The 14,226-nt window shown below is 40.6% G+C and overlaps 1 protein-coding gene across 13 annotated transcripts in view; it reads right to left on the bottom strand.

Moving 5' to 3' along the window:
• Positions 1–11,951, bottom strand: part of ORC5 (origin recognition complex subunit 5) — a 121,507-nt gene extending 109,556 nt beyond the window's left edge. For 9 of the 13 annotated variants that reach the window (XR_006292377.1, XR_006292376.1, XR_005223792.2 and 6 more), the window contains exons 1-3: positions 11,784–11,911; positions 9,360–9,552; positions 5,023–5,115 (exon numbers count right to left, since the gene is read on the bottom strand). Coding sequence is in view for 10 of the 13 variants with exons in the window: in XM_027826240.3 (XP_027682041.1) it covers positions 5,023–5,115; positions 9,360–9,470 (204 nt within the window). In the remaining 3 variants the exon portion in view is untranslated. Of the gene's footprint in view, positions 1–5,022; positions 5,116–9,359; positions 9,553–11,150; positions 11,353–11,672 lie in introns of those variants that run through there. The other 4 variants (XM_007063780.3, XM_043551946.1, XM_043551913.1 and 1 more) reach the window with 4 other exon arrangements.
• Between the last annotated feature and the right edge of the window lie 2,275 nt (positions 11,952–14,226).

Raw genomic sequence — 14,226 nt, 5'->3', positions numbered from 1 at the left:
CTATGAAAATGTGCTGATGATTGGAAGCATTACATATAGCATGATGTGTATTCAAAGATATTCCTGCCATGAGCTTTTACAGTGGCAATGACTGTGCTTCACTATTTCAGGTTCTCATCTCCTCACTTCACTTCTCAAATCAATTTCTGCAACACTTTTCATTAACAGAAGCCCTGAGATCACCTTACAGCATTATTTATATTGACATCTCAAGGCGGTTATGCTACAATTTAGCTGTATCAGTTTGTTTTGGGTTGCAGGTCTGTGTGAACACAGTACACAACTCGTACTTCTTCCGTGTGTGAAGTCCTGTATAGTCAAAGCATTGAAATACATAAGATTCTTATTTCCATAAGGTTATTTGCATATTTAACTCCTTTCAGAGTGGATTATAAAAATGACGACTTTTTTATTTTGTTATTTAAATTATAATAAGTTCTTTTAAAAAATAAGCCTGTTTAAAATGAAATGTGAGTTTAATACAAAATATGTGAAGGCCTAAACATATTATTATTTCTTAAAACATTTAAATAAAAAAAATATTCTGAAACCATGAGCTTTTATGAAAAACGGAGTTGAAGACTGTTTTTCTATATAAAGAAAGAATCAATGGGAACACATCTAACTTTTGTGGCCAAGCTTCATAAATATAGCACAATAGGTCAGCCTGTTATATTATTTTTCTAGGCTGACCTGAAATAATTAGTTTAATTCACTGACTACCGTTAATCCCTCTGTTTAATAAATCATTGAGTTGTAAATGTGAAACATATTTTGACTAGAGAAGTTTATGTATCCAAAACTTTTAAGGTTTTGTTTAATAAAAAGTAAGTTTTACATGCTGTTTTGTGTGTTTAAACAAACTCCATTTACCATCCTAATGCAGCTTGACACAAATCATGAGCAAAAAGTTAATTATCTAGTAAATAAGCAATAAATCAGTCACTATTTTCTAACATACTAAAATGTACAATTAATAAGTATCTGAAAATATTAAGATATAACTTCTTAAATAAATGTATATAGTTACAGCGTACCCTCCTAGCAAAAAGAAGTACCAAATGTAGTGTTAAGGCTCTATTTGGCTGTAAATCAACATGTTTTAATGGTTGTATCAACCAGTGAGAATGCACCTCTCTTTAGAAAAATAACTGAAGTACAAATAGAAAAGCTGATTAAAACAGATTTAAATTGAGGCTTTGCACTTGGCGATTTAAATCAATCCACCCTGACTACATGACTGGTCAGAGGAATGAAACTGACCAGTTAGAGAGACAGCACGATCTACGTACAAACTTCACCAGAACACATGCCCCTAATCATCTGAAAACCCAGAGCTCTTCTTATTTTGTTTACAGCAGAAGAGTTCAAGTTTTGTGACTTCTTCCACAGCTTCAGCCATTACTTTGTGGGGGCTGGGGGAGGAAAGATCTCAGCACTAAAATGAGCTTTAAAATTAAAAAGGCGTGTGTGTGGGGGGGTGATTTTACTGCTACTTCTAAGTAAAATTTCAGGCCTGTCAATTTTGGCAGTATCTTTTTAATGTTCAAAAGTTAAGGTTGTCTGCCTTAATGGAACAACATAGAATAATAAAAATTGAACCAATCTGTCACTCACGTATATATAAGGAATGAAAGGTTACTTATCTAGCAACTGTAGCTCTTAAAATAGGTTGCTGGCACAGAACCTCACACTTCAGTGAAGAAGAACATATATTTCCTGAACATCAAAACCTTCTGGAAAGCAGTAGTCACTAGGACACACACATTCCTTGCAGAACCAAACCTCGCATGCAAGGTTATATATAGAAGCCCCGGTACTGAGCTCATTACACTCGTCCCACTTAATTAGAACCCATATAAAAGGCTCAGTGGATGTGGGAAAGTGTGGATACATGCTGACAACCTACGCAAACAATGTTTAGTAGAAAGCATCCTTATCTTCTTTTCTGAGTACTGTAAAGAAGAGTCTCACTCATGGGAGATTAAGTAGCAGTAACCACCATTCAAAGGACAATTTGTTTAAGACAGTTTAAAGAACTGTTCTCACAAACTGCACAAAGATCTAGTTGTCAAGTCAAGTGACTGATGTCTAAGTGTATGGTTTCAACTCAATGTAGCATAACTTGGCAACATAGATATTCTTCAGACAAGCTGTAGAGGCTACTTTGGACCTAATGGAACATGCTCTAAGTCCCTCACATATGGAGATGCCCACAAGGATGTAATGGTTACTAAGTATACAAAACCTATGTCCACTTCAGGCCTTCTCTTGGACTTATCCTAACTAGAGATGTAAATATAGTTTAAAAAGATAACTGTTTAAATGATTAAAATTATATCATTTAACCGGTTAACCAATTAAAGGGAGAGGGGCTGGATCTACTCCAGCACCACCATCGATGCAACAAAAATTCAAGTGGTTAAGTGCGCAAACAGGATGCAATTTTTAGCCAGAAAAAGTCATGTAAAGGAAGAGGCACATCAATAAAACAAGGTAAGAGAAGCCAACAGGGTGGACAAAGTTAGGCTGGCCTAGCGCTAAGATTCTCAAAGCTCATATTTTATATGACATCCTATTTGCCTTATCAGATTGCTCAAATCAGATCTTAAACACTCTTAACTCACGACTGCAGGTTTGCAAAATGAGCTTTCAGTTATGGCAGTCTAATGATCTCTCTATATTATTTTTATTATAAATATTTGCATTGTAAAAAGGATAAATAGTAATTTTCAGTTCACCTCATAACAAATACTGTAGTGCAATCTCTTTACATTTGTAAGTTGCGTTTTCACGATAGATTTATTTTGTTACATAATTGAACTCAAAACACAAAACAATGTAAAACTTTACAGGCTACAAGTCCACTCAGCCCTACTTCTTGTTCAACCAATCACTAAGACAAACAAGTTTGTTTATATTTAAGGGAGACAATGCTGCCCACTTCTTATTTACAATGTCACCTGAAAGTGAGAACAGACATTCACATGGCACTGTTGTAGTCATCACTGCAAGGTATTTACTTGCCAGATATGCTAAACATTCGTATGCCCCTTCATGCTTGGCCACCATTCCAGAGGACATGCTTCCATGAATTATATGTCTCCTGTTCTGTGTTTTACCTGCATTCTGCCATATATTTCATGTTATAGCAGTCTCGGATGATGACCCAGCATGTCGTTCGTTGTAAGAACACTTTCACTGCAGATGTGACAAAATGCAAAGACGGTACCAATGTGAGATTTCTAAAGATAGCAACAGCACTTGACCGAAAGTTTAAGACTCTGAAGTACCTTCCAAAATCTGAGACAGATGGGGTGGGGAGCATGCTTTCAGAAGTCTTAAAAGAACAACACTCCGATGAGGAAACTACAGAACCCGATCAACCAAAAAAGAAAAAAAATCAACCTTCTGTTGGTGGCATCTGACTCAGATAATGAAAATGAGCATGCGTCAGTCTGCACTGCTTCGGATCGTTATCGAGTAGAACCCATCATCAGCATGGATACGTGTCCTCTGGAACGATGGTTGAATAATCTTTAGTGCATCTGACATGTAAATATCTTGCAATGCCGGCTATAGCAGTGCCATGCGAACGCCTGTTCTCACTTTCAGGTGACATTGTTAACAAGAAGAGGGCAGCATTATCTCTTACAAATGTAAACAAACTTATTTGTCTGAGCGACTGGCTGAACAAGAAGTAGGGCTGAGTGGGCTTGCAGGCTCTTAAGTTTTACATTGTTTTGTTTTTGAGTTCAGTTATTTTTTATACATAATTCTACATTCGTAAGTTCAACTTTCATGATAAAGAGGTTGCACTACAGTACTTGTATTAAGTGAATTGAAAAATACTGTTTCTTTTGTTTTTACAGTTCAAATATTTATAATAAAAAATATAAAGTGAGCACTGTACACTTTGCATTCTGTGTTGTAACTGAAATTAATATATTTGAAAAAGTGGAAAACATCCAAAAATATTTATATAAATGGTATTCTATTAAAATTAATCACGCAATTAAAGAGTTTTTTTTAATTGCTCGAGAGCCCTAATTTTAATCATGAATTCAATCAGTGAACAGAAAAACTTCATTTAAATTATTGATTTTAATCTTATTTTGCATTTGTACTTTAGTAATTTTCCTAGAGAGAGAACCATTCACTTCAGTTAGTATATTTTGGTACTTCATTTTGCTAACCAGGAGGATACGCTATATCTATATATATTTATTTAAGCAGTTATATGGCTTTGCACATGAGTTATTCAGATTCTTAATTTTGTAATTGTTAGAAAATGGTGAATGTTGCATTTCTGATTACCAGATGATTAATTTGTTACTCATATACTGTACAGCACCTAGTGCAGTCATGCCTTGAATATGATCAGAACTTCTAGGCATCATTGTAATACAAATAGCCAACAACCAGTAAAATTTGGGTATTTAGTATTTGTAGCATGCATACCAATACAGTTTTATATGCAAATAAAATGGATTTAAAGGTGAACTTCTCAGCTCAAAAAAAGTGATCTGTAAATGACTGTCTCAGACCAGTGAGTGATGTCTTTGCTGCAGTCAGCCCAGACAGCCATCTTAGTTTACCACTCTTCACTTAAAAAAAAAAAGTCTTTGTTTGCTTGTTTTTTTTTTAATTTCTAGCCAGGCTTATTATGATGAACATTGGCCCTTTATTAATTACCATTCACCCACCTTTCTGTACTAGACCCACCAACTCCAGAACATTTCCTTTTATCAATTTTGAATTTTATGAGTTTATTCTATTTTAATTTGCATTGTGTTGTGCAGCATCCAAAATGCCTTGATGAGAAGGAAGATGTTTTATGTGGCATCAAGCAATAAGTGGGAGAGATACTGTAAGAATAACAGACAAGAAATTGGAGCAAAATAAATTGTTCTTGCAGTTCTCCACCAAACTGAAAGTAGCTGGTTTGGGAACTTTTTTTTTTTTTTTAAATTCCTCATTGGCTCAAGGTGTTTTATGAATTTCATAAGAATTTATTCTTACCTCTAACGTTTCTAGAAGAGTTTGCATCACATAGGTCTTGCCACTAGATGTATGTCCATAGATAAAGATGGATGGGAAGCTAAAATGCTGACGCTAGAAAAAAGTTAAAAAAATGTTAATATCTAACATTCTCTTTATTTCTGAGATTTAGAGAACTTTGGCTCATCTAGTTTTCTGCCAGAAGAAAAGCTTTGTTTTAAATTAAGAGAGTCAAATACAGTACACTCCAATTAAGATGCAACATGGTATTTTATCACGTTGATTCTGTGGTCCTCCAAACCTGAGAGCAGGGTTCAAAAAAGGCCCTAAAGCCACCACTGAAACTCCCAGAACATTAAGGCTGTGTCTTCATTAGGCAAAGGGTGCGTTCTTAACTCAGGTTAGCTAACCTGAGGTAAAATTCTAGTGAAGACAAGGCAGTTTGTTGGCTTTACTTCAATCTGTTAACTAATAAGAAAATGACAACTGGGATTTTAACTCAAGTTAGCTAACCCGAGTTAGATCATGTCTTCTTTAGGGAAAAAAAAAGTGTTCTGGATTCTGTCACCCTTACTCATGTTGAGTAGTAGCTTACTTGTCAAGATGTCCCACTGATAATGATGGCACTAATTGCAGAGTACTATTCAACATGTGCAAAGATGTCAGACTGGCCTTACGGTCGTATTTGCCTTTGACCCTTTAAGGGTACATCTACACTGCAAAAAACAAGGTCATACTACGGCACTAAAAATCAGACTCATAGATGTGTAGGACTGGAAGGGACCTCAGTAAGTCATCTAGTCCAGTCCCCTGCACTCAAGGCAGGACTAATTATTATCTAGACCATCCCTGACAACTGTTTGTCTAACCTGCTCTTAAAAATCTCCAATGATGGAGAATAGCAGTTTAGATGTTCCTGGTTGGGCCGGAGCTCAGGTCCTGAGACCTACCCCTTTCCCAGTTTGCAGAGCTCAAGCAGGAAAGACTGCACTGCTATTTTTAGCACTGTAGCACAGCCCAAGTCTACAGACCCAGCTGGGCTCTGTGTCTTACTATGCATTTTGGGGTTTTTTTTTGGCAGTATAGATGTACTTTCTTTTAGAGTCAAAAGGCTGAATATCAACTTCCACCCTCCAGATATTTTCTATAATGGAAAGCAATTAATTTAGGCTTACAACTCAAAAAAAAAAGAGTGTAATTTCTTAAATTATGTAGTGATAAATACAAGTTACCAAAGGGCTAAGACAGAAGATATTGGAACAGGGAAGGAGAGGGAGAAGGACAGAGAGGGAGACAAGCCTCCTCACCCATAATACCTAAAACCCTGGTTGTTACCCAGTATAGTAGTATTCATGCTATATTTCTCAAGGTAAACTTAGAAATCATTTTAAGGGCTAATAAAAAATTAATATCTGAAGCTCTGCTATTGTTTCACAAAGCCTGAGCAGCCATTTTTTCAGCTGCTGATATTTAAAATTTTACCCAAACCAAGTAAGTATCTTAGGAGCCTAAGTCACTTACATGCTTTGCAAATTTTACCCGACTGTTAAAACCTATGTCCCTATGATTAAAGGGATAACCCAAAGTAGTTTAAATTTAATGAAAAGGAGGAAGTGGGGGGAAATTAAAAACATAAAATAAAAATGAGAGAATTGAGATTTGAGGGAGAAGACTGGAAGCAAATCCAATTCATTCTGAAGATATCTTTATTTTTTGTCAAAATGTGCCCATTTAACGCAGCTGTACATTTATTTTTTTTTTAAATTAACTGAGGGCTTGGCTACACTTGCAGATGTAGAGCGCTTTGGGTCAAACCAGCCTTCATACAGCGCAGTAGGGAAAGCGCTCCAATCTGTCCACGCTGACAGCTGAAAGTCCACTGGCGTGGCCTCATTTGCAGCACTTGTAGCTGCATTGGGAGCAGTGCATTGTGGGCAGCTATCCCAGTGGCTGCAACATGCTTTTCAAATGGGGAGGGGGTGGGGTGGAGAGTGTTGTGTGTATGGGAGGGGGGCGGAGAGTGGCTTTTTGGGGTGCTGAGAGTATGTCAGCACACTGTCTTATAAGTACAGACCCCCTTCCCGCCCCCGCCTCTCTCTCTCTCACTCACAGCAAACATTAGTTGTTTGTTTTTTATTCAGAGCTGATAAGCAGCCCGCACTCTTGGAAACAGAGCTTTGAAAGAGCCACTTCCGCCCCCCACCCCCGCACAGTTCATAACAAAGACAAGGGAGCCCACTTCAGTTAAAGGAATTATGGGACATTTCCAGAGGGCAATCAAAGCGCTCTAAGGTAACTCCTCATTCACACTGACGCTGTAGCGTCTCACCCAATACGCAGCAAACCTTATCCCTCTGGAGAGGTGGAGTACCAGCAGCACTCTGGCCAGGGAGTCAGACCGCTCTACGTGCCTTGCCAGTGTGGATGGGGAGTGAGTTAGAGCGCTCTGGGCGGCTTTATTGCAGTATCATGTGCAAGTGTAGCTAAGGCCTGAGAAACCCAAACTGACACAAAGTTAACAGAGAAAACATCTTCTAAATAACAATGAAACCAGATGCACTCAGGTCATGACTTCAAAACAAGTGCCTGAGTAAAGATAAGTCTTCAATATGTCCTGAAGGCAATGCTTGAAAAATTCACTCTCCAGTGGCAAGCAGAAAGCTTTCCTTGGAAAATATGAGGACAGCCTAAGCCATAAAGATTCTGCAGAATTTAAGCTTTTGTTTAAAAACAAATTAAGCTTCCAGCCTTTATAGCTACAATAAATACATCAATATCCAGTATTTAAGCTTTAGAATCATAGAATATCACTGGAAGGGACCTCAGGAGGTCATCTAGTCCAACCCCCTGCTCAAAGCAGGACCAATCCCCAATTAAATCATCCCAGCCAGGGCTTTGTCAAGCCTGACCTTGAAAACCTCTAAGGAAGGAGATTCCATCACCTCCCTAGGTAACGCATTCCAGTGTTTCACCACCCTCTTGGTGAAAAAGTTTTTCCTAATATCCAACCTAAACCTCCCCCACTGCAACTTGAGACCATTACTCCTTGTCCTGTCCTCTTCTACCACTGAGAATAGTCTAGAACCATCCTCTCTGGAACCACCTCTCAGGTAGCTGAAAGCAGCTATCAAATCCCCCCTCATTCTTCTCTTCCGCAGACTAAACAATCCCAGTTCCCTCAGCCTCTCCTCATAAGTCATGTGTTCCAGACCCCTAATCATTTTTGTTGCCCTTCGCTGGACTCTCTCCAATTTATCCACATCCTTCTTGTAGTGTGGGGCCCAAAACTGGACACAGAACTCCAGATGAGGCCTCACCAGTGTCGAATAGAGGGGAACGATCACGTCCCTCGATCTGCTCGCTATGCCCCTACTTATACATCCCAAAATGCCATTGGCCTTCTTGGCAACAAGGGCACACTGCTGACTCATATCCAGCTTCTCGTCCACTGTCACCCCTAGGTCCTTTTCCGCAGAACTGCTGCCTAGCCATTCGGTCCCTAGTCTGTAGCTGTGCACTGGGTTCTTCTGTCCTAAGTGCAGGACCCTGCACTTATCCTTATTGAACCTCATCAGATTTCTTTTGGCCCAATCCTCCAATTTGTCTAGGTCCCTCTGTATCCTATCCCTGCCCTCCAGCGTATCTACCACTTTTTTTTTTTATAAATACCTTGTAAAAAAAACTTTATTGCAGTACCAGACAAACTATCAACATCAATTTACACAGTTAACTGAATGTAAATGGATACCATGCTGCCTTCCCAGAGTCTGCAGATAAAAAGCGCCGTTGCCTTTGCTACTGCAAAAGCTTTGCCAAGCACCAGTAGAGTAAAAATTAACAAATCTCTGGTAAGTTGTATAGCAGCTATTCCAGAGCCTTATAGGCAGCAATGAAGCTATCAAGAATCATGTTTCATGTTGTTTCTGTTGGGAAAGCTACCAGCACAACAGCAAAGACAGGTACCAGAGCTATCCATATGGGAGGACCACCCAAGAAAAGATGAGAGGAGATGAGAGAGGAGTAGAGAGGCAAGGATCTTTCCTATCACCACCCCACAGCAGCTAAGAATGACTGGTAATGGAAAGCCAACTAACAGCAGCCAGGAGGGGGAAAATAGCTATAAAGCTCCCCCTTGTTTACAGTAGCTAGAGCATCTTGTGTTTCCAAGTTTATCAGACACCTACTAGCTAGAGGCTGATATGAAAGATAGATAATACAAGATCTCAAATTACAATGGAAACAGCTAGCCTAGCTCAGAGTAATAATGCATTTAAGTTTGTTTTCAACCTGTCCATAAAAACAAACATTTTAGTAGAACATCTATGATCTACCCAAATACACAATATAGAAAGAGCTACCTCTCCAAATATTGACATGAGTGATGACACTTGGGATTCTCGACAGGGCACCATACTTTCCAAGTGAAGCAAGGTAGCTTCAGGATACTCTGGATGTTCGAAATTAGGCATTTTGATTCAAGTTTCTGTCATCAGTCATCTAACTGCATATGCATGTCACCTTCCAAGAGGCAAGAAGGACCAAAGCAATGATCTGGAAAATAAAATAATGTTGTTATTTTTTCCTGTGTGGAGAAATAAAAGTAAACTAAATAAGAGGTGACAATCTCTTCTTATAATCAGACTTTGTAACCAAGGGCAATGATGATCAATTACTTATATCACAGTAGAACCCAAAGACCCCATTCAGGACTGGGGCCCAATAGTGCTGGGCCTAATACAGAAACAGAAACAAAAAAAGAGAATACCTGCCCTGAAAGGTTTACAATTTAAAGACACAAACAAAAGGACAGGGGTAGATACAACAAATGAGCAATCGATACGCTACCACAACTTTGCTAGTTACATGAATTGCAATTTTTTACTTTATTTTTTGAGGGTAGATAGGAAGTAAGGAGTAGAGAAAGGAAAGGAGAGAAATAGTCTCAGCTGGTCATCTGCTTAGCCATGATTAGCAAGCTGCTATCAGTAAGCATCACAGCAGAGACCAGCCTTATAGAAGGATATGAAGGATAAAATAGTGGCTCTTCAGATATTATCAGGGAGTTTTTCTTAAGCATAAAGGGCAGCATGGCAGCCAGCATAGAGGTGTTTAAGCAAGCAGCTGACTGGTGGGTGATAAGGGATGGAAACACTTGCAGAGTAAAAGCAGGGGCTGACACCATAATAGGTTACTAAGTCAGTTAGGAGATGGTGCTAAGTTATGAAGAGACTTAAAAGGTAACAATAAGAAACATATATTGATGTGGAAGTCAATGGGGAGCCAGTGGACACCTCAAAGACGGATTCAATGTGATCAGAACGATAAACCAGAAAAATGATCTTTAATCTGAACAGACTGGAGGAAAGCAAAAGTTACAGCAGTCAAGTCAGGATGAGGGCTTTGATGAGTCTTCACTTAGTAGAGAGAGGGAAAAAAGGCTAGATTTTAGAGATTTGTTTTTTTAAAAAAAGCAAGATTAAAAACACAATGGCCCAGTCAAAGATGACATCTAAAAGCTACAGTGCCTGAGTGACAGGGAGAATAGCGGTGTTGTCTACTCTGATAAAGAAAATGGCCAGATGGGAGAACCTGAGAAGAAAGACTTAAAAATTATATATATATATATATATATATATATATATATATATATATGTATGTATGTATGTATGTATCTTAGTTTTGGTGATGTTTAATTTAAAATGATGACTGGACATTCAGGAAGAGATGTCAGAAAAACAAGCTGAGATAGGACTAGATGAAGCAAGATACCTCATTAGCTGAGAGATAGACCTGTGAGTTACTAATGTCAAGATGGTACACCAAGTGCTTTACAAACTTTAAAATACCCATGGAAGGCAAATCTTTTTATGCATAGTGTACAAAAGAAAAAAGAACAGCATCTCTGTTTCTGGACTGGAAAGGGGGGAACCAAACAATCCTGATTCTCAAGGTTTGCCACCCATTTCTTCAGCATGAAAAAAAAAAACCCAACATCATGGTGTGAAAGTGCATCTTGACATCACACTATTTGTGCTGCCTGTCATGACAGCGCATTAGTGCATGAGAACAATACAATCACCTTATTTTGCCACCTCCCAAAGGCACTACGTTATATCCCACTCAGGAGTCAGAATAAGCCCAGGACTCACCAGACAACCGACCCTGCATATCAAGACTTTGCTGCAAGCTTTGAGGTAGGCGGCTACTTTACTAATGCCACAGATGTACTATCCCCTTCAATTTCAGGGGAAGGAATTCAACCGTGTACCCCTGCTCCCGCCAGCACCCTGTCATTGTCAGGGCAGGTGGAAACCGCAGGGGCACCATCGCAGTAGCCATTATCCCCCACACCTTTGCAGCAGGTAGCAATCCCGCCCAGGCCCACACCCCCAACACTATGCGGGGGGTGAGGAGGAGACGGATTCAGCATAAAAACATCCCCCAGCTCTGCCCACGCTTCGGCCCAACAGCCAGCGGAAGGCGGCTCAAGCGAACAATCCCGCCAGGGGCCACCCCACTCTCCGTGCCCCTCCGCGCCAGGTCTTTGCCCCAAAACCCCCTCCCCGCCCACTCCGAGCCTGGCCCCGGCTGCGCCAGGACATGGGGGCCCCTCCGCCCCCAAGACACTGCGGCGCTCGGGGGGATCCTGCCCCTCCCCTTCTGGGCCCTACAGTGTCGGGGCAGCCCTGACGCGCCCCCGCTGATGGGGGATCCCGGTCACCGCCCCGCTCACGGCGCCCGGGGCCCGAGCCGTCCACTAGCAACCAGATCCGGACACTCACCCCGACCCGGCACGCCGCCTTCCGCGGCCTCCGAACCGAGCGCCCGCCCGTGCGCATGCGCACCTTGCGCCTATGGGCCCCTGAATGCGCACGTGCCAACTGTTTGCACATGCGCGTTAGGAAATTGAACTCTCCCAGCGTCGGCGCCCATATTGTGCCCACACCCGAGCTTGGTGGGGGGGGGACGGCGCCTCCTAGGGGAGGAGGTGAAGCAGCCCGGGGGTTGGCAGATGGGGGGCTGGGACGGGGAGCCGCTGGGGAGGAGTCAGGAATGGCAGATGTGGTTGGGGCAGGGGGCCCGATAGCTCCGTGGTTTGAGCATTAGGGTGAGGGTTGTGAGTTCAATCCTTGAGGGGGCCAGTTAGGGATTTAGAGCAAAAATCGGGGATTGGTCCTGCTTTGAGCAGGGGGTTGGACTAGATGGTCTCCTAAGGTCCCTTCCAACCCTGATATTCTATGATAAGACTGGGAGCAGCTAGGCTCTGGAATGGTGGCTAAAGCATGATGAGGCTCATGAATGTTTAGCATATCTGGCACTTAAATACTTTGCAATGCAAGCTACAAAAGTGCCATGCAAACATCTGTTCTCATTTTCAGGTGACATTGTAAATAAGAAGCAGGCAGCATTATCTCCTGTAAATGTAAACAAACTTGTTTCTCTTAGCGATTGGCTGCACAAGAAGTAGGACTGAGTGGACTTGTAGTCTCTAAAGTTTTACATTGTTTTGTTTTTGAGTGCAGTTATGTAACAAAAAAATCTACATTTGTCAGTTGCGCTTTCACAATAAAGAGATTGCATTACAGTACTGTATGAGGTGAATTGAAAAATACTATCTTTTATCATTTTTACAGTGCAAATATTTGTAATAAAAATAATATAAAGTGAGCACTGTACAGTTTGTATTCTGTGTTGTAACTGAAATCAATATATTTGAAAATGTAGAAAAACATCCAAAATATTTAATAAATTTCAATTGGTATTCTATTGTTTAACAGAGCAATTAAAACTGCGATTAATTGTGATTCATTTTTTAATCACAATTATTATTTCTTAATTAATCGCGAGTTAACTACAATTAATCGACAGCCCTGATCACTTTGAATTACCTGAAAGAGAAAGGTTGGATCTTTAGTAATTGTTCACAAGAGAACTAGGTTTTAATTTGCATGTTGAATGGACTAATTGCAGGCTTTGCACCAAACTGAGGCTACACTTACACTGTCCCATCCTCCAGGCTGGGCGAATCTTTATTTCTTCATGTCTTTGTTTATGACGGAATAACTCCTAAAAGGGGCTTGATTGGACCGACTAGGTGGACAATACCAACACTAGCTATATTCTGCCATCAGAAAAAGGTGGATTTAGAGGGGAAATATTGACCAAATGTTAGTCAACCTTAGCTGAAATGACTTTTCCTCTTCTCCATTTGCAGCTATGCTGTTGTTTGGCTCCATGGATTTCTCTCACCTATGTCTGCACCAAAATTGCTGATCAAAATGAAATATCTACAATTCAAGAGCATTGTGTGAATTTTGGAGGATTTGAGTCATAAACCAGTGACTAGATTACAAATGGGACAAAGATAGCATTTTCAACTGTAAAGGATCTTGCTCTATTATTGCTTCTGTTTCATTTTGCCTTGTATCAGAATTTCAAGAGAAAGAGTACCTCTAAGCATGAATAAGACACAAACTATATGAACATTTAATTTGGCATCATCATTTGAAAAATGAAAATGGTAATTGCTTTACCAAACCACCATGTGTGAGTCTACTGAAAGGAAATCACTTATCCAGAACCTGGCTTAGCCCTGGTCAACACCAGGAGTTTAGGTCGAATTTAGCAGCGTTAAATCGATGTAAACCTGCACCCGTCCACACGATGAAGCCCTTTATTTCGACTTAAAGGGCTCTTAAAATCGATTTCCTTAATCCACCTCTGACAAGTGGATTAGCGCTTAAATCGGCCTTGCCGGGTCTAATTTGGGGTACTGTGGACGCAATTAGACGGTATTGGCCTCCGGGAGCTATCCCAGAGTGCTCTGTTGTGACCGCTCTGGACAGCACTCTCAACTCAGATGCACTGGCCAGGTAGACAGGAAAAGGCCCACAAACTTTTGAATTTCAATTTCCTGTTTGCATGGTCACCTGCACCTGCCACGCTGGCCAGAGCTCATCAGCAAAGGTGACCATGCAGAGCTCATCAGCAGAGGTGACCATGATAGAGTCCCAGAATCGCAAAAGAGCTCCAGCATGGACCGAATGGGAGGTACGGGATCTGATCGCTGTATGGGGAGAGGAATCCGTGCTATCAGAACTCCGTTCCAGTTTTCAAAATGCCAAAACATTTGTCAAAAATCTCCCAGGGCATGAAGGACAGAGGCCAGAACAGGGACCCGAAGCAATGCCGCGTGAAACTTAAAGAGCTGAGGCAAGCCTACCA

Source organism: Chelonia mydas, chromosome 1, assembly GCF_015237465.2.
Source record: "Chelonia mydas isolate rCheMyd1 chromosome 1, rCheMyd1.pri.v2, whole genome shotgun sequence".
NCBI lineage: Eukaryota > Metazoa > Chordata > Testudines > Cheloniidae > Chelonia > Chelonia mydas.
The sequence above is the reverse complement of the archived record's forward strand: the minus strand, read 5'-3'. Positions and strand labels throughout refer to the sequence as shown.